The sequence below is a fragment of the Mustela lutreola genome, chromosome 5 (genome assembly GCF_030435805.1).
Source record: "Mustela lutreola isolate mMusLut2 chromosome 5, mMusLut2.pri, whole genome shotgun sequence".
NCBI lineage: Eukaryota > Metazoa > Chordata > Mammalia > Carnivora > Mustelidae > Mustela > Mustela lutreola.
In genome coordinates this window covers 106,926,328-106,950,929 of record NC_081294.1, presented here as the reverse complement: position 1 = coordinate 106,950,929, position 24,602 = coordinate 106,926,328, and the positions used below count along the sequence as shown (strand labels likewise).

Genomic DNA, 24,602 nt, shown 5'->3' with positions numbered 1-24,602 from the left:
AAAAGGCAAATAACCAGGGGTTGGGGGCAACAAATTAGATAATATAAGATAAGCTAATTATTTTATTGGCTTCCTGGTTATAAAATTTAGTGCAGATGTTATGCAAACCTTTCATACTTCCTTTTGTTTGTTTGTTTTTTAAAGATTTCATTTATTTATTTGACAGACAGAGACACAGCAAGAGAGGGAGCACAAGCAGGGGGAGTGGAAGAGGGAAAAGCAGGCTTCCCGTGGAGCAGGAAGCTAGATGCGGGGCTCCATCTCAGGAGTCTGGAATCATGACCTGAGCTGAAGGCAGACGCTTAATGACTGAGCCACCCAGGTGCCCCAATACTTTTATACTTCCTACATGTTCAGTAAAATTTGGGAATATCTGTTATCCAAGTCAACAAATATCTATTGCTCGTTGAGCTAAATCTAATTGTTTCTGTTGATGATCCTGGTACATGCACTGTAAGGTCCTGAAGTATCTTGTAAATCATAAAAACAAAGAAATAGATAAACAGTGTGTGCAATTTTAGGGGCAAAGATATTTTATTATATTTTATTTTTGAAAATTCATAATTCATACAAATTATATGTTGTGGCTCACTCCTCAGGTATTTTAGAAAAATTGGAGACTTTTCCCAAATCCACCCTAGTAATGGGGCAACTGCATCACACAGTTGGTTTTGGCTCAGGTCTTGATTTGGGGGTCATGGGTTTGAGCCCTGAGCTTCATGCTCAGTGTGGTGTGTGCTTGAGATATTCTCTCCTCCCCCTCTCCCTCTGCCCCCCCACTTGTGGTCTCTCTCTCTCTAAAATAAGTGAATAAATCTTTTTTTCAAAGTCTACTTTAGTATTCAGTTATAGTTTTCCAACAAAGTGCACATAATTTGACAACTGAAAACAAAACCTGTTACTAATCAATAGTTAGAAAGGCTTGCACGCTGAATTGTTTTCCAAAAGTAAATGGTGATAAGTACAGCCTGCGCATAGTGACTTCCTCCTAAAGAACATATAGTATGAGAAGGGGGCAGAGGAGAATAAATTTCCTGTGGAGAAACCTGAGAAAACTACTTGAGCCAGGTGATCAAGGTCCATATCAACAGCCACAAATTATGTTGATAGTATGTACGCTTGATATGATGTGATGAAAAAGGCACTTTACCTCTGTGATCTTCCTCTCATAAACCCATAACCCAGTCTAATCATAGGAACATATGCAGAGCGAGTCCTATTGTGAGTGAGGCATCCTATATTACAACTGACCAGTACCCTTCAAAACTGTCAGTCATCAAAAACATACAAAGACTGAGAAATTGGCACAAGAGGAATCAAAGGAGACAGGACAACTAGATGTAATGTGGGACCCTGGAACAGAAAAAAGGAAGTCAGATTAAAAACCAAGAAAATATTAACAAAATGCAGATTCAGTTAGAAGTAAATAAATAAATGAATAGTGGCTTTTTCATTTATCTCGCATTACCATGTAACACACTTGTTTAAGAAAATGTAGTTAGAATTACAGTCTCTTGCTTTGAGACTGAACAAAGTTAATCAAGTTCTTATGATCATTAGAACCACGGCTACTTTTCCTCAGTATCTCTATTCTAACCAACGGAACTGGCTTTAGGCCAGAAGATAATTTGTAACAAAGGTGCTTTCTTCTCAGAAAATAATTTTAGCTCTTTCTCTTGAAATATAGCTGTTTTAAGAGAACCACGAGGGGTGCTTGGGTAGCTCAGTTGGTTAAATGGCTGACTCTTGATTTCAGCTCAGGTCATGATCTCAGGGTCCTGAGATTGAGCTCTGAGTCAGGCTCCACACTCATGGGGGAGTCTACTCAAGGATTCTTTCTCTCTCCCTCCCTCTGCCCCTCTGCCTGCTGTCATATGTGCTCTCTATCTCTCACAAATAAGTTAATAAATCTTTTTTAAAAAGAAGAGAAAAGAAACACATACTACTTACACAAAAGTACTATTGAAACCTATAGTCAACTACAAACCCAAGAAGTGTTTTGAATTCCTTGTTTAAAAATGTTTATCATAGGGGCGTCTGGCTGGCTCAGTCAGTAGAGCATACAACTCTTGATCTTAGGGGATGAGTTCAAGTCCCACATTGGGCGTAAAGCTTACTTTTAAAAAAGTGTTTATTATAGAAGATCAGTTAAAAAAACACTAAACAGGGGTTCCTGAATGGCTTGGTTGATAGAGCATGTGACTCTTGATCTCAAGGTTTTGAGTTCGAGTCCCACACTGGGTGAGGAGATTACTTAAAATCTTAAAAAAAAAGAAAGAAAGAAAGAGAGAAAGCAACAATAAACATTGAGAGGAAAACTACAAATAATTCACTGTTACATACTTCTGGTATTTTCTTCATGCAACATATGAAGGAAATAGTTAGTTCATAAATAATATGGTGTTCAGTGTAAAATATTTGGAAATTTGGAAAAAACATGCCACTATTAATTTAAGCTTCTTAAAACCATCAACAAGATTTGATTACCAGTCAAAATAATGAAGCTGTTGGGGTACCTGGGTTGCTCAATGGGTTAAAGCCTCTGCCTTCGGCTCAGGTCATGATCCCAGGGTTGTGGGATTCAGCCCCGCATCAGGCTCTCTGCTCTGCAGGGAGCCTGCTTCCTCCTCTCTCTCTGCCTGCCTCTCTGCCTACTTGTGACCTCTGTCAAATAAATAAAATCTTTAAAAAAAAATAATGAAGCTGTTGATGAATAAAGTGATGACTAGTTTTGAGAGAGAAAAAACTGGTCAAATACTTTAGAACTAGCAGGAATTCCTCAAGGGCTCCAAATACGCAGTTAGAAATACATGAGATCTTCCCTGGAATGATTTTTAGCAGTTATTTCTCAAATTACACCAAAGAATTCTTTTTCATTAATGTTTGATTTAGTACTATATCTGATGTACAAAGTTCATTTCAATCATCACATGAAATAATAGAAATTTAAATTTCTTTCACAGAAGAAAGATTCTTCTAAATCTCCCCCAAAGAATCTGAAGTCATTTCCTAAGCATGTGGGTGAGAAAAATAATCATTAATTCCAAATGATTGCCATGATATAAGAACTCCTTGAATCCTTTATTCCTTCAGGGCAAAAATATCTATTTATTATCTATCTCATTCTCACTGGCTCAATCACAGTGTCTTACACAGCAGGTACTCATGAAGTGGTGAAATAATGAATGAATAATTTAAAGAGCAATTTCACTTGTTTTGTGAGGACACTTAAATTTTTGGTAGCATAGTTACTTCCTTATATTAAAACTATTTCTATTTCTTGGCAAATATTAATTAATGCTAGAGGCTAAGACTATGGCTTTTTATAAAAGAAAAGCTAAACTGTGATAAAGAATTTTTCTGTAGATAATCCATAAATTACACAATCGTACATAGGTAACCAAAAGTTGAATATATAGTATGATTACACTATGTAAAACAAAATCAACAGACAAAAAGATTGGGGAAAAATACACTGTATTATTAACTACAGTTGCCTTGAATGATGAATATATTGCTGGGCTTAAGTTTATAAAATCTGGAATGGGAGATAGCTATATTTCTAGCAAAGTTTTCATATATACTACTTCAATATCATTATGTAAGTTCTGTGAGTCACCCATAACGTTATTTCAAGTAACATGATGAAAGCACATCTTTCCTCATTATCTTTCTCTAAAGCATTCTCAAGTAAATTAAATTACTTTTGTTACAGTTTTCTAGTAAGTATATATATTACATAAATTTCTCCCCACTTGTACCATTTTTTAGGGTCACACTAAATTCTAATTCAGTTCTCCATGGTATCAGACATCTGACCTAATTTTGCATCTTCAGTATATCTAGGCATTTTTCAAGTCTTTGTCCAAAAGTCTATTGCCTATACTAATTACAAGGAGTATCCATTGCCATGATCCCAATTCAAAGTTGTGATTACCATAAGTAAAGTCAGTAAAATTCAAATCTCAGAAGAGTCTGGTTATAAATTTGTTAGGTTTGTAGTCAAACTATCACTCTTTGCAGATGATATGATACTATATGTGGAAAACCCAAAAGACTCCACTCCAAATCTGCTGTAACTTGTACAGGAATTCAGTAAAGTGTCAGGATATAAAATCAATGCACAGAAATAAGTTGCATTTCTTTACACCAACAGCAAGACAGAAGAAAGAGAAATTAAGGAGTCAATCCATTTACAATTGAACCCAAAGACCATAAGATACCTAGGAATAAACCTAACCAAAGAGGCAAAGAATCTATACTCAGAAAACTATAAAGTACTCATGAAAGAAATAGAGGAAGACACAAAGAAACGGAAAAATGTTCCATGCTCATGGACTGGAAGAACAAATATTGGGAAAATGTCTATGCTACCTAAAGCAATCTACACATTTAATGCAATCCCTATCAAAATCCCATCCATTTTTTCCAAAGAAATGGAAGAAATAATCCTAAAATTTATATGGAACCAGAAAAGACCCCGAATAGCCAGAGGAATGTTGAAAAACAAAGCCAAAGTTGGTGGCATCACAATTCCAGACTTCAAACTCTATTACAAAGCTGTCATCATCAAGGCAATATGGTACAGGCACAAAAACAGACACATAGATCAATGGAACAGAATAGAGAGCCCAGAAATAGACCCTCAACTCCATGGTCAACTAATTTTTGACAAAGCAGGAAAGAATGTTCACTGGAAAAAAGACAGTCTCTTCAACAAATGGTATTGGGAAAATTGGACAGCCACATGCAGAAAAATGGAACTGGACCATTTCCTTACACCACACACAAAAATAGACTCAAAATAGATAAAAGACCTCAATGTGAGACAGGAATCCATCAAAATCCTTGAGAAGAACACAGGCAACAACCTCTTCGGCCTCAGCTACAGCAATTTCTTCTTAAAAACATCATCAAAGGGGCGCCTGGGTGGCTCAGTGGGTTAAGCCTCTGCCTTCGGCTCAGGTCGTGATCTCAGGGTCCTGGGATCGAGTCCCGCATCGGGCTCTCTGCTCGGCGGGGAGCCTGTTTCCCTCTCTCTCTCTCTCTCTCTCTGCCTGCCTCTCTGCCTACTTGTGATCTCTCTCTGTCAAATAAATAAATAAAATCTTTAAAAAAAAAATCATCAAAGACAAGGGAAGCAAGGGCAAAAATGAGCTATTGGGGCTTCATCAAGATCAAAAGCTTTTGCACAGCAAAGGAAACAGTTAACAAAACCAAAAGACAACTGAAAGAATGGGAGAAGATATTTGCAAACGACATATCAGATAAAGGGCTAGTATCCAAAATCTATAAAGAACTTATCAAGCTCACTACCCAGAGAACAAATAATCCAATCAAGAAATGGGCAGAGGACATGAACAGACATTTCTGCAAAGAAGACATCCAGATGATCAACAGACACATGAAAAAGTGCTCCACATCACTCGGCATCAGGGAAATACAAATCAAAACCACAGTGAGATACCACCTCACATCAGTCAGAATGGCTAAAATTAACAAGTCAGGAAATAACAGATGCTGGCGAGGATGCGGAGAAAGAGAAACCCTCCTACACTGTTGGTGGGAATGCAAGCTGCTGCAGCCACTCTGGAAAACAGCATGGAGGTTCCTCAAAAAGTTGAAAATAGAGCTACCCTATGACCCAGCAATTGCACTACTGGGTATTTACTCTGTCCTTCTCCTTCCCCTTCCCCCCACTAATCTCTACACCCAAGGAAAGCACCATCCTGAGATCAACAATCGCATGCTCTTCTGATAGAACCAGCTAGGTGCCCTTCAGTTTTTATTTTTTATTTTTCTTGAAAATATACTTTGTGAGAAAGAATGTTGAAACTAATGACTAAATCTTGAGTTATACAAATTATACTGGATAGGTTATTTAAAAAAATCAACTGGATGGGGCACCTGGCTGGCTCACTTGGTAGAGCATGTGACTCTTGGTTTCAGGGTCATGAATTCAAGTCCCACACTTGATGTAGGGCTCCCTAAAAACAAAAGAAAAGAAAAAAATAAACTAGAGTTAGCATATTGTTTACTCATACTCACCATTGCAGAGATCAATCATGTTTCTCAAAGCTTTTGAGAGTTTTTAAGCTTCTTTGAGGCCTGGGAAGGCAACAGGAAACTACAGAGACCATCTGGTAGCAGAGAACCAGAGAACGTGGGCATGATCTAAAGTCAGTAGGGGGAGAATCAGCCAAAATGCATGCATGAAAATGCCTTGGAACCTCAGAGCCCAAAGACAGTATCTGGGACCAGGCTGTGAAGTCTTCAAAGCAATAGCAAAAATGCAACTGCTGAAGGCAAAGTTCTAGCCCTAACCCTGCTTTCTGAGACATAGGAATCCAGAATTCTTGTGAAATCCCATGGAGGGGAAGAAGGAGCCCTCAAATTACTGAGGTTGACTACCACCCCCCCCACACACACAACAATGCAAAGCAGATTAAATGTGATCTAGGGAAAGAAGGGTCTGTGACTTTTTGTATCTGACTGTTTAGTACGTATTAAGTATGATTTTTAATCTCTCAGTAAAGATTGGAATCGAGTAGGATTCCCAACCTCTCTAAGAGCGTTTCCAACAAACTTTAGTAGTATTTTCCATTCCATTCCTGGGGTGGAGTAGTTAGTAAATCTTTGGTTTATTCTTTTGGGTCAAGAATAGATTCTAAAGGATGCAAGATGTATTTTTTCCCTCCATTTTGTATCATTTAACTTAATATTGATTTTACCGTACCTTCATTGAATGAATAAATATGAATAGAAACACCTGGCTTTTCAGGCCCTAATTATATAAATTAAACAAAAATTTACAGCAGACAGGTTAAAGAAAATTATGCATTAAATGGAAAAAAAGAAACTTTGTGTCCAGACTTCTCTTTAGATAAAGCTCCTTACAGGGTGATTGCAATGGGTGCTCAGTTCACGGAGGGATTTGGCTCATTTGGGACTTCATTCCCTTCACAGTATTTTCTCCTTATTTGTGAGTATCTCTTTATGTGTGTCCTACTAAGGTTAAGAGCTCCAAAGCAGTCCCTCTGGGCTTCAGTTATCTTGATAACAATAATTTTTCTCATCCAATTTTTCCCAAATGGGACTTTCATTCTTAGGTTTTTATCTGTTTTGTTGATGGCCTATATCTCCATTAAGCCTATTTCTGAGTTTTTCTTATTGTTTCTAACTTGACACTAAAGGCATCAGTAGATCTCATGGAATAGGAATTACTCTTTTGATTTGGAACACACAAGCCGAGCAGACTCTGTAGCTATTCATCCCCAAACCAAAGGGCTTTCTCTAAATCAACATGTTTTTGAAAGCAGAGAAAATATTTTCAGTCACCCATGAAGAGTTTTGATAGTGTTATTTGCATAGTCTTTGTTGATAAAACTGAAAGCCGAAGCTCTTCCTTGACCCTCTTTCTTTCTCTTCCTCTTCTGTAGAAAAGAGCCAACCTTGAGGGGCCTCCCTCAATGCCTCCATTTCCTCACTTCAACCATATCCAATAGACAGACACTACCCAATTAGTTCACTAAAGTTTCCTTACTGTTCTTGCCAAGTCACAGTGACTTCCAAATTGCTAAGTTCAATAGACGTTTCCAGTTCTTATATGGTCTCAGCATTGATCTACTAATCCATTCCCTTCTCCTTCAAGCCTTCTTCCCCTTTGGCTCTCTCGTACCACACTGACCTGAAGTCTTCTTCAAGTCCCCTTTGAACTTCCCGTCTTTTAGGAGATTATTAAATACTGGAGTTTCACAAAGCTCTGAAAGAAGTTCTCTTTCCAGATAACACAAGCTTAGATGGTGGTATCCACTACCATGGTTTAATTACCACGTATGTGCTGATGACACCCAAAGCCATCTTTAACCCAGATTTTTCTTCTGAACTCAGGATCATGTATCCAACTATCTGCTGGCCATTGTCAAGAACTATAAATGGTTTGAGATTTTGACCTACTTCTAAGAAAGCTAGTTAACCTGATAGTTTTAGAGGGGCTGACCAAAGATGTGAAACTCCTAGGTCAGGAAATAACAACAAAAAAGGCCTTAATATTCATAGCAGAGGCAGCATGAGCTTCAGGCTTGCATCTGTTTCCTTGCCCCCCAAGATCCCACAGGAGTGAAAGAGAGAAGAGCCCTAAAGGATGCTGTGCATGTAATGGGTTTGTGTCCCTACTAAGGAGCTCTGAATTTATGAAATTCCAATCTTTTTTTTTTTTTTTTAAGATTTAATTTATTTAGTTGAGAGAGAGTTTAAGCATGAGCAGAGGGAGGGGTAAAGGGAGAGGGAGTGAGAGGATTTCAAACAGACTCCATGTTGAGCGCAGAGCCCAATGCAGGACTCAGTCTCATGACCCTGAGATCATGACCTGAGCCAAAAGCAAGAGTCAGAAGTTTAACCAACTGAGCCACCCAGGAGTTTTTTTAGAAAACCTACCCAACCTTTCCCACAGAGGGAAACATTATCTTTATTGCCCTAGACAGCAAATACATTGCTCTCTGACCTTGAGGAAGACACTATCTTAGTCTTCTAAGGCTATTTGTTATACAAATATCCCTGAAAAGACAAGTCAGTAAAAGTTGCCATAAGTCTTCAAAAATCCATAAAGAACTGTCTCCCAAATGATACGTTTCTCTGTTTCTTTAATATTTACCCTGCCCAAGGTCTGGTATAAAATAGGTGCTTAATAAAAATTTGTTGACTATATGACTACATATTTTTGTTAAAAGGGTGGACATGTTGAACCAATAGATTTCCTTTCATTTAGGGAATTATTATTTTTTTGAAATAAGCTCCAACATAGGGTTTGACCTCACAATGCTGAGATCAAGAGCCACATGATCTACCAACTGAGTCAACCAGGCACCCCACATTTATGGAACTATTTTGTTTTCAAATATATGCTCTCAGTAGTTTGTACATTGTGGAAAACAATAAAGACATAGAAATTACATACCCCAAAATTGATTTTATTAAATTTCCTTCCAAACCACATCACCTGTTTCACCTCCTGCAGTGGTGAATGGAACACAGTGCTGAAGTTGAAGACTTAGGTCTTATCTTCAACTTCTTTTTTCTTTGACTTACTTTTCCAGAGGTACACATTTGCTCCCTCACCACGTCACACAGAATAGATAGCCTGTGAGATATGGGATTCATATCCAACCCTATTTTTCAGTCCCAATCTGTCTATTCTTCTTTTTTTTTTTTTAATTTTATTTATTTGACAGACACAGATCATAAGTAGGCAGAGAGGCAGACAGAGAGAGAGGGGGAAGCAGACTCCATGTTGAGTAGAGAACCCGATGCAGGGCTCGATCCCAAGACCCCAAGATCATGACCTGAGCTGAAGGTAGTGGCTTAACCCACTGAACCGCCCAGGTACCCCCCTCCCCAATTTGTCTATTCTTTTTTTTTTTAAGATTTTTTTATTTATTTATTCGACAGAGAGAAATCACATGTAGATGAGAGGCAGGTAGAGAGAGAGAGAGGGAAGCAGCCTCTCTGCTGAGCAGAGAGCCCGATGCGGGACTCGATCCCAGGACTCTGAGATCATGACCTGAGCCGAAGGCAGCAGCTTAACCCACTGAGCCACCCAGGCACCCCAATTTGTCTATTCTTTAGGTAATTTTTGGGGGCAAAGTATGGTGAGGTGTCTGGATTATATACTAATGAGATCATCTAAGAAGAGATGAGAACTAAGAACAAAATGCTATGGAAAAAGTATGTTGAGTGAATAGGTGTCAAACACCACAGAGAGATCAAATGAGAAAAATGATTGCAAAATGTCAATGGATTCAAGAATAGGAAAGTCACATCAGCAAGAATTCCAGTGCAAGGAAGAGAGGTAACACTGTGAAGTAGAAGATGAGGAGTCTGTGTAAGGTGGGGTGAACTGATGTTTTCATCTAACAAAGTCAAGAACTGTTGCTTATAACTAACAGAGCAAAAGAGAGTTAAGTGTGATGCTTAGAGCTATAGTAGTTGATCAGAGAAGGAACTGAGAAGGGCGATGTAAATTTCTTCAAGGGGAATATACATAATGGAGTTAAATCTTCATCTTTTACATTGGGAAGTCAAAGGAAAATATCTAAATTTGTTCACTCAATTAATAGCAATGTAAGCATATTTACAAAAATGGAGGCAACCAAAAGAAGAACAAATTACGAAAACAGTTTTAATTAGGGGCCTGCAGACTGCAGAACTGATGAGAAAAAAAAAAAAAGAGGTGTGAGGAAAATAGTGCTTTTCTTCATAAATGCATTTGTACATTGGTTTCTTTATCTCTAAAATGGAGATAAACTTATCTGCCTTGCAGACTGGTGTCAGGATTAACTAGGATAATACATAGGAAGGCCTAAAAGTAGCACTAGGCACATAGTAAGCATTCAATTAATGCAATAATTTTTAAGCCTTTGTGTATATTAGTTTGATAAAAAAATGTAAAAGCTGAGGAGTTAGAGATGCTGAATATAAATTGCTTTCTCTAGACTCAAGCTGAAGTGGGAGATGGGATAAAGGAGCTACAGTTCGTTTTGTTTTAAGATTAGAGGTTATTGTATTTGCTTGTAGATGGAAGACTAGGCGGGTGCCTGGATGGCTCCATTGGTAGAGTGTCCAAATCTTGACCTCCAGGTCATGAGTTTAAGCCCCACATTGGGTGTGGAGCCTACTTTAAATAGATAGATAGAGGGGAATCTGGGTGGTTCAGTGGGTTGAGCCTCTGCCTTCATCTCAGGGTCCTGGGATGGAGTCCTGCATCTGGCTCCCTGCTCAGTGGGAAGCCTACTTCTCCCTCTCCTCCCCACTCTTGTGCTCTCTGTCTCTCTCTCTCTCTCAAATAAATAAAATTCTTTTTTTTAAAAAAAAGTATATAATTAAGGAAATACAAATTAAAGCTACCATGAGATATTATTACACAATCACCAAATTAAACAGTCTGACCACCCCCCAGGAATGTGTCCCACAAAATAATTGAAAACTTAAAAATATATTTTTAAAGTAGGCTCTATACCCAACATGGGGCTTGAACTCATGACCCTGAGATCAAGAGTTGCATGCTGTATGGACTGAACCAGAGAGGCATAATAGAAGACACACACACACACACACACACACACACACACAATCTGACAGTACCAAATTTTAGTGAGAATGCAGGGCAATAGAAACACTCTTACAGTGATAGGTGGCTGTAAATTGGTTTGACATGACCCAAGTGGTGGTTAAATGAGTTTTTAATTATTTGTTAAGCTGTACATATAAGTTTTATGTATTTTAATGTATATTTGTCATCTTTCATAATTTTTTTAAAGATTTATTTATTTTAGAGAGAGAGAGAGGGCACAAGAGCAGGAAGGGGCAGAGAGGCAGTGTGAACACTGAGCGTGGAGCCCAAGGTGGGACTTGATCTCATGATTTCCTGATTCCAAGATTACAATCTGAGCTGAAACCACAAGTTGGAGGCTTAACCGACTGCACCACCCAGGGGACCCTCATAATTTTTGTTCAGTTAAAAAGGTACTAAATAAACCTTTACTTTGACCTAAATGGAAACCCTTACTATGACCTAAATTTCTTTTTTACAATTTATTTATTTGAGAGAGAGAGGGAGAAAGCAAGCAAGCGAGCAGGTAGGGGTGAGGAGCAGAGGGAGAGAGAGAAAGAATATCTCTAGCAGACTCTGCACTGAGTGGGGAGCCTGACTCAGGACTCGATCCCATGATCCTGGGATCATAACCTGAGCTGAAATCAAGAGGGGGACATTTAATCAACTGAGCCACCCAGGTGCCCCTGACCTAAAATTAAAAAAATATTTTAGTTCATGAAATCTATTTTTAAAAAATTTTACTTATTTATTTATTCGACAGACATCACAAGTAGTCAGAGAGGCAGGCTGAGACAGAGAGGGGAAGCAGGTTCCCCGCTGAGCAGAGAGCCTGATGTGGGACTTGATCCCAGGACCCCGAGATCATGACCTGAGCTGAAGGCAGAGGCTTTAACCCACTGAGCCACCCAGGCACCCCTCATGAAATGTATTTTAAAGAGCAAACAAGATGTTTATTACTGCTAAAATATTAGTATTATCAAGTACAGTTGTTTTTTTTTTTTTTTTAAGTCTATGGAACTCCTATGGCTTGATGGGAAAAATTTTATAGAGATCCAAATAATTTAAAATCAAGAATCTCTAGGCTCATTAAATTATTGGAAAAAGTTTATTTGACAAGGATTTTCCCTTTTTCCTAAGAAAGATTATCCAAAAATGTATCAAAAATTATATAAAATTATGATACATAAAATACATTATATAGAATTATATATAAGATATATAAAATATATCTTTAAAGTTGCTGTTGAATATAAGTATACTGATGATAGGAATAGACATCTGAAAGTTCTGAAAATGTAGTTTGATGTTCATTGGAATTTGAATCTCCGGTATGAGAGAATATAGTGTTAAATAAACCTGGACTAGATCAGTACTGATTCATGTTCCAGATTTTCAATGATGTCACACCTTGGCTTTTCACTGCCAACAAGGGATGCCTTAAAGTTATTTCCACATATAAAATGCCATGATACATCTCCAAATACATTTAACATCGACTGAAGGAATATAATAGGTAATTACCCACAGCAACCCACATGAAACACTTTTAATAATGCCTTGCTTTTAGAAATTCTCACTTGAATGTTGTGTAATTGTGTGTGTGTGTGTGTGTGTGTGTATGCTTTTCATGGTAGGGAAACAATTGTATTTACACATACAAAATGTTAAAGGTAATGCCAAATCTAGATGGTCTGGGATAACAGAGATGACTTGCTGTATTTGAAGCTTAATTAAAAAGCTGTAATTCATTTCAACAATAATTTCTTTCTTGGCTATATGAACCATATATCTGGTAAAGTATAAAAAGGAACTGCATGTTTTATTAATCAAGATGGCTGGAAAACAGAATAGTGTACATGGTAGTTTCCATTTGAAGGAAAGTCAAATGGAAAGAAATATGATTTAGTATCTAAAACCATAAATTTTTGAGTAGGAAGCAGTGTTTCAGATTGTATATTCAGTACTTCCAACATATGAAAAATTCTTATGCCTTATGCTTTATTCGTAATAGAATATGTGGTGCAGATTGTGATTGTCTTTGTGGGTTTTTCATATTCATATTTATTTTATCCTGAACACAGACATGAGATTTTTGGATCAGAGACAGATTATTATTACTTACATAAACTAATTGTGCTGGTTCCTCTTGCTTCAGTTCCTATCTCTGGAGAGATGCAAAGAGAGCCCTACATACAACAGGGTCTGTACTGTAAGTGAGAAAATGAGTCTAGGCATTTTTTTTTTTTATTTTTTATTTTTTATAAACATATATTTTTTATATACATATATTTTTATCCCCAGGTCTGTGAATCACCAGGTTTACACACTTCACAGCACTCACCAAATCACATACCCTCCCCAATGTCCATAATCCCACCCCCTTCTCCCCAACCCCCTCCCCCCGGCAACCCTCAGTTTGTTTTGTGAGATTAAGAGTCACTTATGGTTTGTCTCCCTCCCAATCCCATCTTGTTTCATTTATTCTTCTACCCACTTAAGCCTCCATGTTGCATCACCACTTCCTCATATCAGGGAGATCATATTTTTGTAGGAAATAAAGCTGTCCTCCCCTTCTAAAAGTAGGGAGAAAAAAATACTTTGCTCCTTGAAGACAAGATGTAAAGAATCCTTGTTCTCTCTCTAACTCTTTTGTAATGTAAATAAATCTCTCCGGAGCCAGAGAAGCCCATATTTCCAGCTTTATAACTTAGAGATATCTCCAGAGTCCCAGGCCTCACACCAAATCGAAATGAAAACACACATCTGCGAATTTAGGTTTATCTTTTGAGCTCTAATTATTTATGCAGTTCTAAATTATCTCTGTAGCTTGCTTTTAGTCCAAGATCTCAAGGTTCTATGGAACTTTCTGAGGAAGCCCTAACTGTGCAGAAACACAAAAATATTTTCTCAACACCTCACAGTGTTCCAAAACTAATTCTTCCTTCTGCCTGGGCAACATGGTTGCCCAGCTAAAAATCACATTTCCCCAATTGCTTTCAGATAGATGTGGCCTTAGGGTAAATTCTTTCAGTTACCCTCTAGCTGGGAATGTATTGATTTCACCTTTATTCCTAAAGGATATTTTCACTGGGTAAATAATTCTAGGTTCACATTTCTTTCAGTTCTTGACAAATGGTTATTTCCTTCTGGCCTCCGTGGTTTCTTTTTCCCTTTTCCTTTTTTTTTTTTTTTTTTTTTTTTTTAGGATTAAAAAAAAAATTACGCGTTTGGGAGAATGCATGAGCAGGGTGAGGGGCTGGGTGAGGAGCAGACTGCCTGCTGAGCAGGGGGCCCAGGATCCTCAACTCCAGGATCTGGACCAGAGCTGAAGACAGATGATTAACTGACTAACCAACTCAGCCCCCAGGTGCCCCTGTCCTCTGTGGTTTCTGATGAGAAATTTGCTGCCATTTGGATAATTGTTCCCTTATGTCTAATGAGTTTTTTCTACTTTCAAGACTTTTACTTTATCTGTAAGCTTCAGAAAAAAAAATTTTTTAAGATTTTATTTATTTGACAGAAAAGAAAGTACAAGCAGGGGGAATGGAAGGCAAAGGAGAGGCAGAAGCAGGCTGGCACCCCACTGAGCAGGGAGCCCAATGTGGGGCTCAGTCCCAGGGCCCTGAGATCATGATCTGAGCCAAAGGCAGCCACTTAACGAACTGAGCCACCCAGGGGCCCCAGGTTTCAGAAATTTCATTTGAGTGTCTCAGACTTATTTGAGTTTATATATCTGGAGTTCACTCAATTTCTTGAATCTGTATCTTTATGCCTTTCACTAAATTTGGAGAATTTTCAGTCTTATGTTCATTGACTATTTTTCAGGCTACATTCTACCCATTTTGGGGGATATCTCCAATGACACCAATGTTAGATCTTCTGTTAATGTTCTACAGGTTCTTGCGAATCTTTTTTCCCCAGCTTATTTTCTCTATTGTTCAGAGTGGGTAATATCTATTGTTTTATCCTCAATTTCATGGAATTTTTCCTCTGACATCAACATTCTACTTTTGAGCACACCGAGTGGATTTATTTTGCAACAATTTCTATTTGTTTCTTCTTTATATTTTCTATTTATTTGCTGAGACTTTTTTTTCATTTGTTTCAAATGTGTTTGTAATTGCTCAGTGACATATTTTTTATAACAACAGCTTTAAAATCCTTATCTGATAATTCTAACATCTATGTCATCCCATTGTTGACATCTGATGTCTTTTCTCATTTAAGAGAAAAGTTCTTGGTATGATATATGATTTTTCTATGTATCCTGGATATTTTAGCATTATGTAATGAGACCCTGGATCTTATTAACTCTTTTGTTTTTGCAGGCCTCCTCTGATGCTGTGCCAGTAGGAAAAGGGTATAAAAATCTAGGTGGCTTTTAAGTCTTCCAAGTCATTACAATCCACCAGAGAAGGGGGTCAGGGAGGACCACCTTGTTACCATCAGGTGGGAGTGGGACTTCAGAGTCCCCACTCTGCTTCTTCTGTACCATTCCAAAAGACAGGGGGAGGAGTACCTCATTACCACCAGGCAAAGGCGAAAATCTAGGCTTGGCACTCAGTGTTTGCTGGTGGGGGTGAGTGTGGAGGCATGGCATTTTCCATGCAGTTTGGCTAGAGTTGTCCTCTTCCTGTCTATCTCTTTCCTCATTCGTTGCCAAGGGAGAGCAAGGGAGGGGAACAATTTTTTTTTTTTTTTTGGTCTAAGTGCATTGGCATTTCTGGGTCGTGGGCTCCTCCAACATTCCATCCAGGATACATGACACAAAAAGAAAACCCGGGGAGGGATGCCTGGATGGCTCAGTCCTTGGGTGTCTGCCCTTGGCTTGGGTCATGATCTCAGGGTCCTGGGATCGAGCTCTGCATCCAACTCCCTGCTCAGCAGGATACCTGCTTCTCCCTCTCATTCTTCCACTCCCCCTGCTTGTATTCCATTTTTTGCTGTCTCTCTGTCAAATAAATGAAATATTTTTAAAAAGGGGGGAGGGAAGAAAACCCAAGGAATTCAACACCATGCTCTTCCTTAAGTCTCAGGCTCTCTGGATAGTCTATCTCATTCTCTCTATAAGGGTCTTTGTATACTCATTTTATATATAAGGTCTGGGGTCTTGATCATACCTAATGGGAGGAATAAGAAGAAATGCATCTGCCTATTTTTTCTGGAATCAGGAGTCCAGTTCTTAATGGAAGATACACGGCTCTTTCCCGTGGGCAGCTCTACTGCCCCCACCTGGAGGAAAGGGAGGAATTTTGCCAACACAGAACAAAATTTACCTCTATTCTTCTAAACCCGCAGAAGTATCCTTCCCCAAGGACCTCTGCTGCTTGATATGCCCACTGTTCACTACAGGAGCAAGGAAGAAGTATTATGAAAAGTAGTGCTAAGGAATGGGGAAGAGAAAACCTGTTCTGCGGTTATTTATCAGCATTTTCTTTCTTTCTTTCTTTCTTTCTTTTTACTTCTTTACATCACTACTTCCCACATTTCAGTAAATAGGAAAAGGAGGGGCGTCTGGGTGGCTCAGTCATCAAGTGTCTGGCTTCAACTTAGGTCATGATCCCAGGGTCCTCTGAACTATCCCTGACCCTGCTCAGTGAGAAGCTGCTTCTCCCTCTCCCTCTGCCTCTCCCTCTCCCTCTGCCTCTGCCCCTGCTGGTGCTCTCTCTCCCAAATAAATAAATAAAATCTTACCAAAAAAAGGGAAAAAGAAACATGCATTTAAAACATGAGCTTTAGGGCGCCTGGGTGGCTCAGTGGGTTAAGCCGCTGCCTTCGGCTCAGGTCATGATCTCAGGGTCCTGGGATCGAGTCCCGCATCGGGCTCTCTGGGAGCCTGCTTCCCTCTCTCTCTCTCTGCCTGCCTCTCCATCTACTTGTGATTTCTCTCTGTCAAATATAAATAAATAAAATCTTTAAAAAAAAAAAAAAAACATGAGCTTTAAAGGTTCACAATTAATGTATTAAATACATTTTCTTCCCAGAACTCCCCATATGCAGTAAATGATTGAAGAAAAAAAAAAACTTTTCATTGTTCATTCTAGTTTTTACTTAGATCTTTATTAATTGGACCTGTAACTTCTCCCTCTTGGTTACAGTGTCATAGGATCTCTAATAACTACCAAAAGAAGGAAATTGTATGACAGGTTCTGAAGTGGATATTGACACTAATGGTCATGAAACACCAAACTTACATAACTACTGAACTAATGAATAATGTTAAGCATTAATCTTCTTGCTCTGTAGCTCCCTCTTGGTTGAACCAATAGCTCTGTCATAGGTTTCATAATTGAGTATGCCTGGAGTTGAGGTATTAAGTTTTTGAAGACTTCCCTTCTCTTCTACCTTTCGTATTTTCTAAGATAGGCTGCTGGTTGGTCTCTTTTTTTCCACAAGAGCTCCTCTTGCAATATGAGTATTGAGGTGGTTGTTAAGTGCTTTCTTACTAGAAGCATCCAGGCCTCTGTAGAAGTTATCTTTTTTCTGCAATGTACCCTCTCTTTCTTGCATTTTTGGTTTATGCTCTACTTCTGATAGCGTCTGGTTTTTCTTGTCCTGTTCAGAGTTTATCTGAATTGGCTTCTCTTGCAGAGTTCCCTCTTGCTGATCATGAAGTTCCTTGAGAAGCTCTAGTCTCTGCTGCAAGATCTGACATTCATTTTCCAGCAAAGCTGCAATCAAATGCAATGAATGAGTGTCATGTTCCAGTTTCTTCACTTGTTCCTCCAGGTCGTGCTTAGCTGACATGTGATTTGGTTGAGTTTGGAAATGCACTCCATTATCTCTAAGAGTTTCTTGTATATCTTTCTGAGATTTCTGATAGGATCTTATCAGTTCACTGAGCTCAGTGTGTTGCATATTCCAGTGTTCTGCTTCCTGCAGTAACTGCTCCATGTTGTTCCTAAGTTTGATGTTTTCTTCTTGAACAGGAGGGAATCTGTATGTTGCTTTTTCCTCACTTAGTCGAGTTTCTTTAAGGGCTCTATTTTCTTCTGGACAATTTACCAAATCCCTTCTAAAAACTGGTACCATGTAGCTGCAGTTCTGATGTCCCAGGGTCATCTCCTCGTTTTTTGTGTTCTGTTCTTCCTCTAGGTCTGAACTACCAAGTAAGTTGTTCAATAATACTTTGTTTACCTTCTCAAGTTCTCTGATTTGTTCTTTCAGTTCTGATACATTCTCAGAAATACTGATTTCCTCAGATGAATCTTTTGCTTCTGTGATCTCCTCACAACTTGTCACATTTTTAATTAGCTCTTTAATTTCTTTTAAGAGATTTTCAAATTTCTGTGTAGTCTGTTGTTGAGCTGCTTGACGGCCACTATTGTTTAGGGAAGGGAAAGAACCCCAGGAGACAAAGGAAGGTGATTCAATCTCAAATAAGGCGAAGATAATCCTAGAGTTCGAAGACTCTTGATTGAGATCAGGAGTAGGCTTAAAAGTTTTGGAGAGGGTAGATGCATCCATCTCAGTTGAGTTACAGGACTGGTGATTAGAGCATGTGGCAAGCAGCAACACCTCAGAGATTCCAGGAAGAGAAGGTGGTGGTCCTCCGTGCAAATGGGTAGTGAATGTGGAACTAAGCAGAAGTCAGAGACCACAGTTAAGGTCTGAAACCAAGGAGATGATGTTTAGGTAGAAGGTGACATCTCAGATGACCTAGAGGATTGGGGGTGGTGAGAAAGGGGACCAGGAGCTAGGACTCCATCTCTCCTTCTCCAAGCTTCTGGTGTTTATTCCTGACCCTAGCAACCAGGTCTTTATTCTGTCACTGAACTCTTGTAGCCTATCTCCAAGCTTCTGTTTCTTTTTGTCACAATGGAAGCCTCTTAAACCCCTGCCCAGTGACTCATGAATCAAAACCAACATTGACTGACTTCTACTCTTCACCCCAGAAATATCTTTATGCCAGTCCTTTCCCTCCCTACTTTTCTAGGTTTTTACTCAACTCATTTTAACTGTATTTGATGACTTCCCTACCTCTCCACTACTTACAACCCCAAACTTAACAGCAGTATGTTCTTTCTACCACCAAAGTGCATGGTGTGAGAAATCCTCCCTGGACTTTCCATAGCAGATGAAACCTTATTGCTCCCATTCTAGAAGAGATGTTGCCATAAAAGAAAGTTGTCCTTACAAAATAGAACCCAAAAAGAGCTTCATGTTTTTTTGAGTTTAGAGAAACAATGTCAAATCACTCCATTTGAAAATATTTCACTGCAGTAAAAAGAGAATATATGAATGCTTCCTTAACACAATTACAAAGTGGGAATTTTCTTGGCTTCAATAGAGGCATCTTTGAAGACAGGCTTATAATCTTGCTCCTGACTCATTTACAGGTGTATAAAATTTTAATCATAATTTTTCACAAGAATTGGCCAAAGGTAGCATCATTTATCTAAAGCATCTGAAACAACTAAATCCTATAGTGGGCTATGTCTTTTTTGCCTTAGGAGTCAGGACCTTGAGAATATTAAATTCAAAGAAAACATTTCTTAAGTGAGACTATTTCTTGGCCTTCAAAATCTTGCCAGCAAGCACTTCACTAACTACAAGCTTGCTTCCAATCTTAAGGGAAAACTCATACTCTAGTAGGTTTTGCGGCGCGGGGGAGGGGGGGTGTTGCCTTAAAGAAAAGAAATGTATGCTTTTTTTCTTTCATTGCTACCGACTCACTCTGTCTTAAATGTCCCTGAGCTTCATGCTCGTCTTCCAGCCAGCTGGGCTCAGAGCCATGGAGAGAGTCGTGCAGGTCTTTCTCTTCTACTTGAACTAGGAGCACATTTTCTAATTCACGAGTTAATACCATAGAGACTGGCAATTGCCCTTATGCTTTCATTCTATGTCTTAAGTTCCAACTTTTGTTGCTATTTCCCCTTTGATACAAACCATCCTTTAAGATAATGCTTTAACCTTCAAAACAAGGGAACGGGGGCTCCTAGGTGGCTCAGCAGGTTAAAGCCTCTGCCTTTGGCTCAGGTCATAATCCCAGGGATCCCAGGGCCCTGGGATCGAGCCCTGAATCAGACTCTCTGCTCAGCAGGGAGCCTGCTTCCTCCTCTCTCTCTGCCTTCCTTTCTGCCTACTTGTGACCTCTGTCTGTCAAATAAATAAATAAAGTCTTTAAAAACAAACAAACAAACAAGGGAAGGGCTATTTTTCCCCCTGATTTGGTAATTAATTTCCAGCTTTATTGCATTGTAATCAGAAAATAAAGAATTTCTACCTTTTGAAATTGATCTTTTCTCTTTAGCTTAATTATCAGTGTTCATTTGTGTTTCATGGCTACTTGAAAATTAATGTATTTTTTTATTATTGTGCTTGTGGCTTTCGATGCTTTTGGACCTAAATCTAATACTACCTTAGCTTTTAATTTTTATGGAAACTGGTTTAAAGATGGCTCGCTCAAGAGACTGACATAATTTTTTCCCCTCAAAAGAGGATTTAAATATTTCCTTTCTCCTTATAAGTTAAATGAATTTCAAATAATGTTTCTATTAATTTTATTGTAATTTGAGTTTACTGTAGATGCTGAGAGATATCTGGAGTGGGATGCCTGGGTGGCTCAGTCAGTTAAGACCTGCCTTTGGCTCAGGTCATGATCCCACAGTCCTGGGATTGAGCTCCTTGCTCAGTAGGGAGACTTCTCCTTCTCCCTGTCCCCAGCTTGTGCTCTCTCTCACCCTTCCTGCCTCTCTGACAAATAAATAAATAAAACCTTAGGAAAAAAGATATCTGGAGAAGTTTCTTCTTTCTTTCTTTTTTTTTATTGACCAATATTCTCAGTGGGTAACTATGCATATTAAACAGATTTAGATTGTCTTACAATTGTTGTCCACTAAGTTTCCAATAGTTTAATGACTTATAAAAAAGAAATGCTGCAATGAGTCTGTCAGAGAAAGACAAATACCATATGATTTCACTTATGTGTGGAATTTAAGAAACAAAACAAACGAGCAAGGGGGAAAAAATAAGAGAGAGAGAGAAAGAGAGAGAGAGAGAGAGAGAGAGAAGCCAAGAAACAGACTCTTAACTATAGAGAACAAATTATTGCCAGAGGGGGAGGTGAGTGGGGGCATGGGTGAAACAGGTGATGGGGATTAGATGAGCACTGGGTGTTGTATGGAAGTACTGAATTATCATAACATACACCTGAAGCTAATATTACATGTATGTTAACTCTACTTGAATTAAAGTAAAACATTTTTTAAAATGCAAAAAGCTGTTCCTAAAATATTAGAAGAAAACTTGTATAGAATTTTCTCTCTCTTTAAAACCAGTTTGCCTTAGGGCAGCTTGGTGGTTCAGTCAGCTCACAGGATCCTGAGACTGAGCTGTGCGGCTGACTCCCTGCTCTGCTGGAAGACGGCTTCTCCCTCTATCTCTCTCTCTCTCTCATGAATAAATGAATAAAATCTTTTTAAAAAATGGTTACAGTGATTAATAAAAAATAAAATAAAATCAGTTTATCTTAACAAAAGCATAACTCATATCTCCGTATGCATGCTGTCAATAGGTCTTACTCCTGGCAATGTTAACCTTGGTCACTTCATTAAGTGGTATCTGCTGGATTTATCCGCCATAAAGTTACTCTTTCCCTTTGTAATTAACAAATATCACAGAGAGGTTTTTTGACACTATGAAAGTGTTCTGTTTCTTCTAAAACTTTTGCCCATACAACATAATTTTAGTGTGCAGAGGTGGATATTTTTTCCTGCAACAATTATTACAGTGGTGATCTATTTAATGGTGATTTTCTATTTCTGTCATTCCTTTCATATGTGTTGATTGAATTATTTTGAATTATGAATTATTTTGTAAAGAAGAACTGTCTCTTTTCCTGTATTTACTTATTCATTCATTCATTCAAATACGTATTTATATACATATGGACTCATAGATATTTATTTTATTTGGGGGCTTAAAATTGAATACTATAATTTATTTTCTTGCTCAAATACATAAGATTAATTTTAATTTGATGAAAAATTTGTGGTATAATAAACTATATTTTTGCTTTACCTAATTGTTCTAGTTGTTCAGTAGTTGCATTTTTTTTTTAAAGATTTTATTTATTTATTTGACAGAGATCACAAGTAGGCAGAGAGGCAGGCAGAGAGAGAGAGGAGGAAGCAGGCTCCCCACGGAGCAGAGAGCCCGATGTGGGGCTCGATTCCAGGACCCTGGGATCATGACCTGAGTTGAAGGCAGAGGCTTTAACCCACTGAGCCACCCAGGCGCCCCTTGCATTTTGTTTTGAACCCAAAGCAACAGCTGAATAATTCGGACTATTACAGATCTTTATACTCACAGGAGAATCTAGGCAGGGTTTGATTTTAAATATAATGACTTGTATGATTGCTTTTATATGTAGTAGTGTACTTGCATCTAGTCAGAGGAAAAATTATCTGAAAGTGTGGAATTTTTATTCAAACATGCTAAACACAGATATAACTGGATAGGTATAGTCGTGCTCTTCTGCACGGGCTCTTTTCTTGGACCACCAGGTGGTGCTGTTGGCTTCCAACATCACAGAAATCGCTTGGTGGGGGGGGTGTTGTTTGTTTTTTGTCTTTTCAAGATCCAACTCAGAATTAATGATACTGCAGAAATAGTCTCATCCACAGTTTTCTTTTTTTTTCTCCCCAATTTGAGAGTGGTGATTCTACGTGATTTGCCCTGAGTTATAGCTAGTTTTGATGAGACCTGGGATTAGAGTTAAACAAGAAGGGAAAGCAGGTTCTGCAGATTAAGAGGCTGTGGAAGAATTTTTAAATATCTAAGTGTTACATGAGAAAGAGGTTATGTGGAAAAGCAGGTTTTCAAAGCTGATGAGACTGGCTTGTTTTACAAGATTTTGGCAAACAAACCTGTGTAACAAGAATGACATTTCAGATGGACAAAAATGTGACCAGAGACTCACAACAATCTAACCTTGTATTTCCCACAAAAGCAATAATTTAGTATTTGCTAATTCAATGTTGGCAGTGACTTTATAGAACATTACTGCAAAGGATAAGATTTGACTATATATAGAAATAACAACAAAAAAGTGAAAAACTTACATTCTGAAAACTACAAAGTATTGTTGAAAGAAGTTAAAGATCCAAATAGGGCACCTAGGTGGCTCAGTTGATTAAGCGACTGCCTTTGGCTCAGGTCATGATCCTGGAGTCCCGGGATCAGGTCCTGAGTCCTGTGTCAGGCTCCCTGCTAGGTAGGGAGCCTGCTTCTTCCTCTGACCTTCCGCCTTCTCATGCTCTTTCTCTTTCTCATTCTCTCTCTCTCAAGTAAATAAAATCCTAAAAAAAAGAAGATCCAAATAAATAGAAAAAAATCTCACGTTCATGGATTTGAAGACTTGACATTGTTAAGATAGCAATACTTCCCAAACTGATCTACAAAGTCAGTACAATCTCTTTCAAAACCCCAGCTCCCTGTTTGGCAGAGATTGACAAGCAGATCCTAAAATTCATACAGAAATTCAAGGGATCCAAAATAGCCAAAACAATTATGAAAAAGAAAAACACAGTAGGAAGATTCACATGACCTGATTTTTTAAAAAGATTTTATTTATTTGAGAGAGAGAGAGAAAGAGCACAAGTGGGGGTGGGACATGGGGTGAGGGCAGAGGAAGAAGCAGGCTCCCCGCTGAGCAGGGAGCTCCATGGCCGGCTCTATCCCAGGACTCCAAGATCATGACCTGAGCCAAAGGCAGACACTTAAGGAACCGAGTCACCCAAGTGCCATCACATGACCTGATTTTAAGACTTACTCTACAGATACAGTAGTCAAAAGAGTGTGGTATTGGTGAAGGGATAGACACATAGATCAATAGAACACAACAGAGAACACTGAAGTAGACCCACACAAATACAGCCAACTGATGGTTATCAAAAATACAAAGGCAATTGAACAAATAGTGCTGGACAGATTGGATATCCGTGTGCAAAAAACAAACTTTGACACATACCTGACATCTCACCAAAAAAAATGTAACTCTTTGGGGATTAAGGAATGCACTTGTGATGATGAGCACTGGCTGTTGAAGGGAAATGCCAAATCACTGTGTTACATACCTGAAGCAAGTATCACACTGTATGTTAATTAACTGGAATTTAAATTAAAACCTATAAAATTTAATTCTAAATGGATCCCATACTTAAAAGTAAAAACTAAAATTTCTGGAGGAAAACAAAAAAATCTGTGTACCCTGTGTTTGGTGATGAATTTTTAGATACAATACCAAAGCATATCTGGAGGCCAAGAAAAACAAGGCTGTACCCACCTTGAGTCTAGCCCTGACATAAGTACAGCTATCTTGACAAAGCAAAAGCTGGCACCTTGCACCCCCTCTCCACCCGCTCCCCTCGGCATCATGCGTGGCATTCCTCAGGCACTCCTAGCTACCCTAAAAGGAAAACAAATACTTAACTTGCAGAAATCACAATCCTGCAAGACAGGAGTCTCCCTCGGTTTACAAATGTCCCAG

The 24,602-nt window shown here is 38.6% G+C and overlaps 1 protein-coding gene across 1 annotated transcript; it reads right to left on the bottom strand.

Annotated features, from left to right (window-relative positions):
* Positions 1–17,108: 17,108 nt before the first annotated feature.
* Positions 17,109–18,871, bottom strand: SPZ1 (spermatogenic leucine zipper 1). The gene has a single exon (XM_059173484.1). The coding sequence runs from the start codon at positions 18,575–18,577 to the stop codon at positions 17,468–17,470; it is 1,110 nt and encodes a 369-aa protein (XP_059029467.1). The 5' UTR covers positions 18,578–18,871; the 3' UTR covers positions 17,109–17,467.
* Between the last annotated feature and the right edge of the window lie 5,731 nt (positions 18,872–24,602).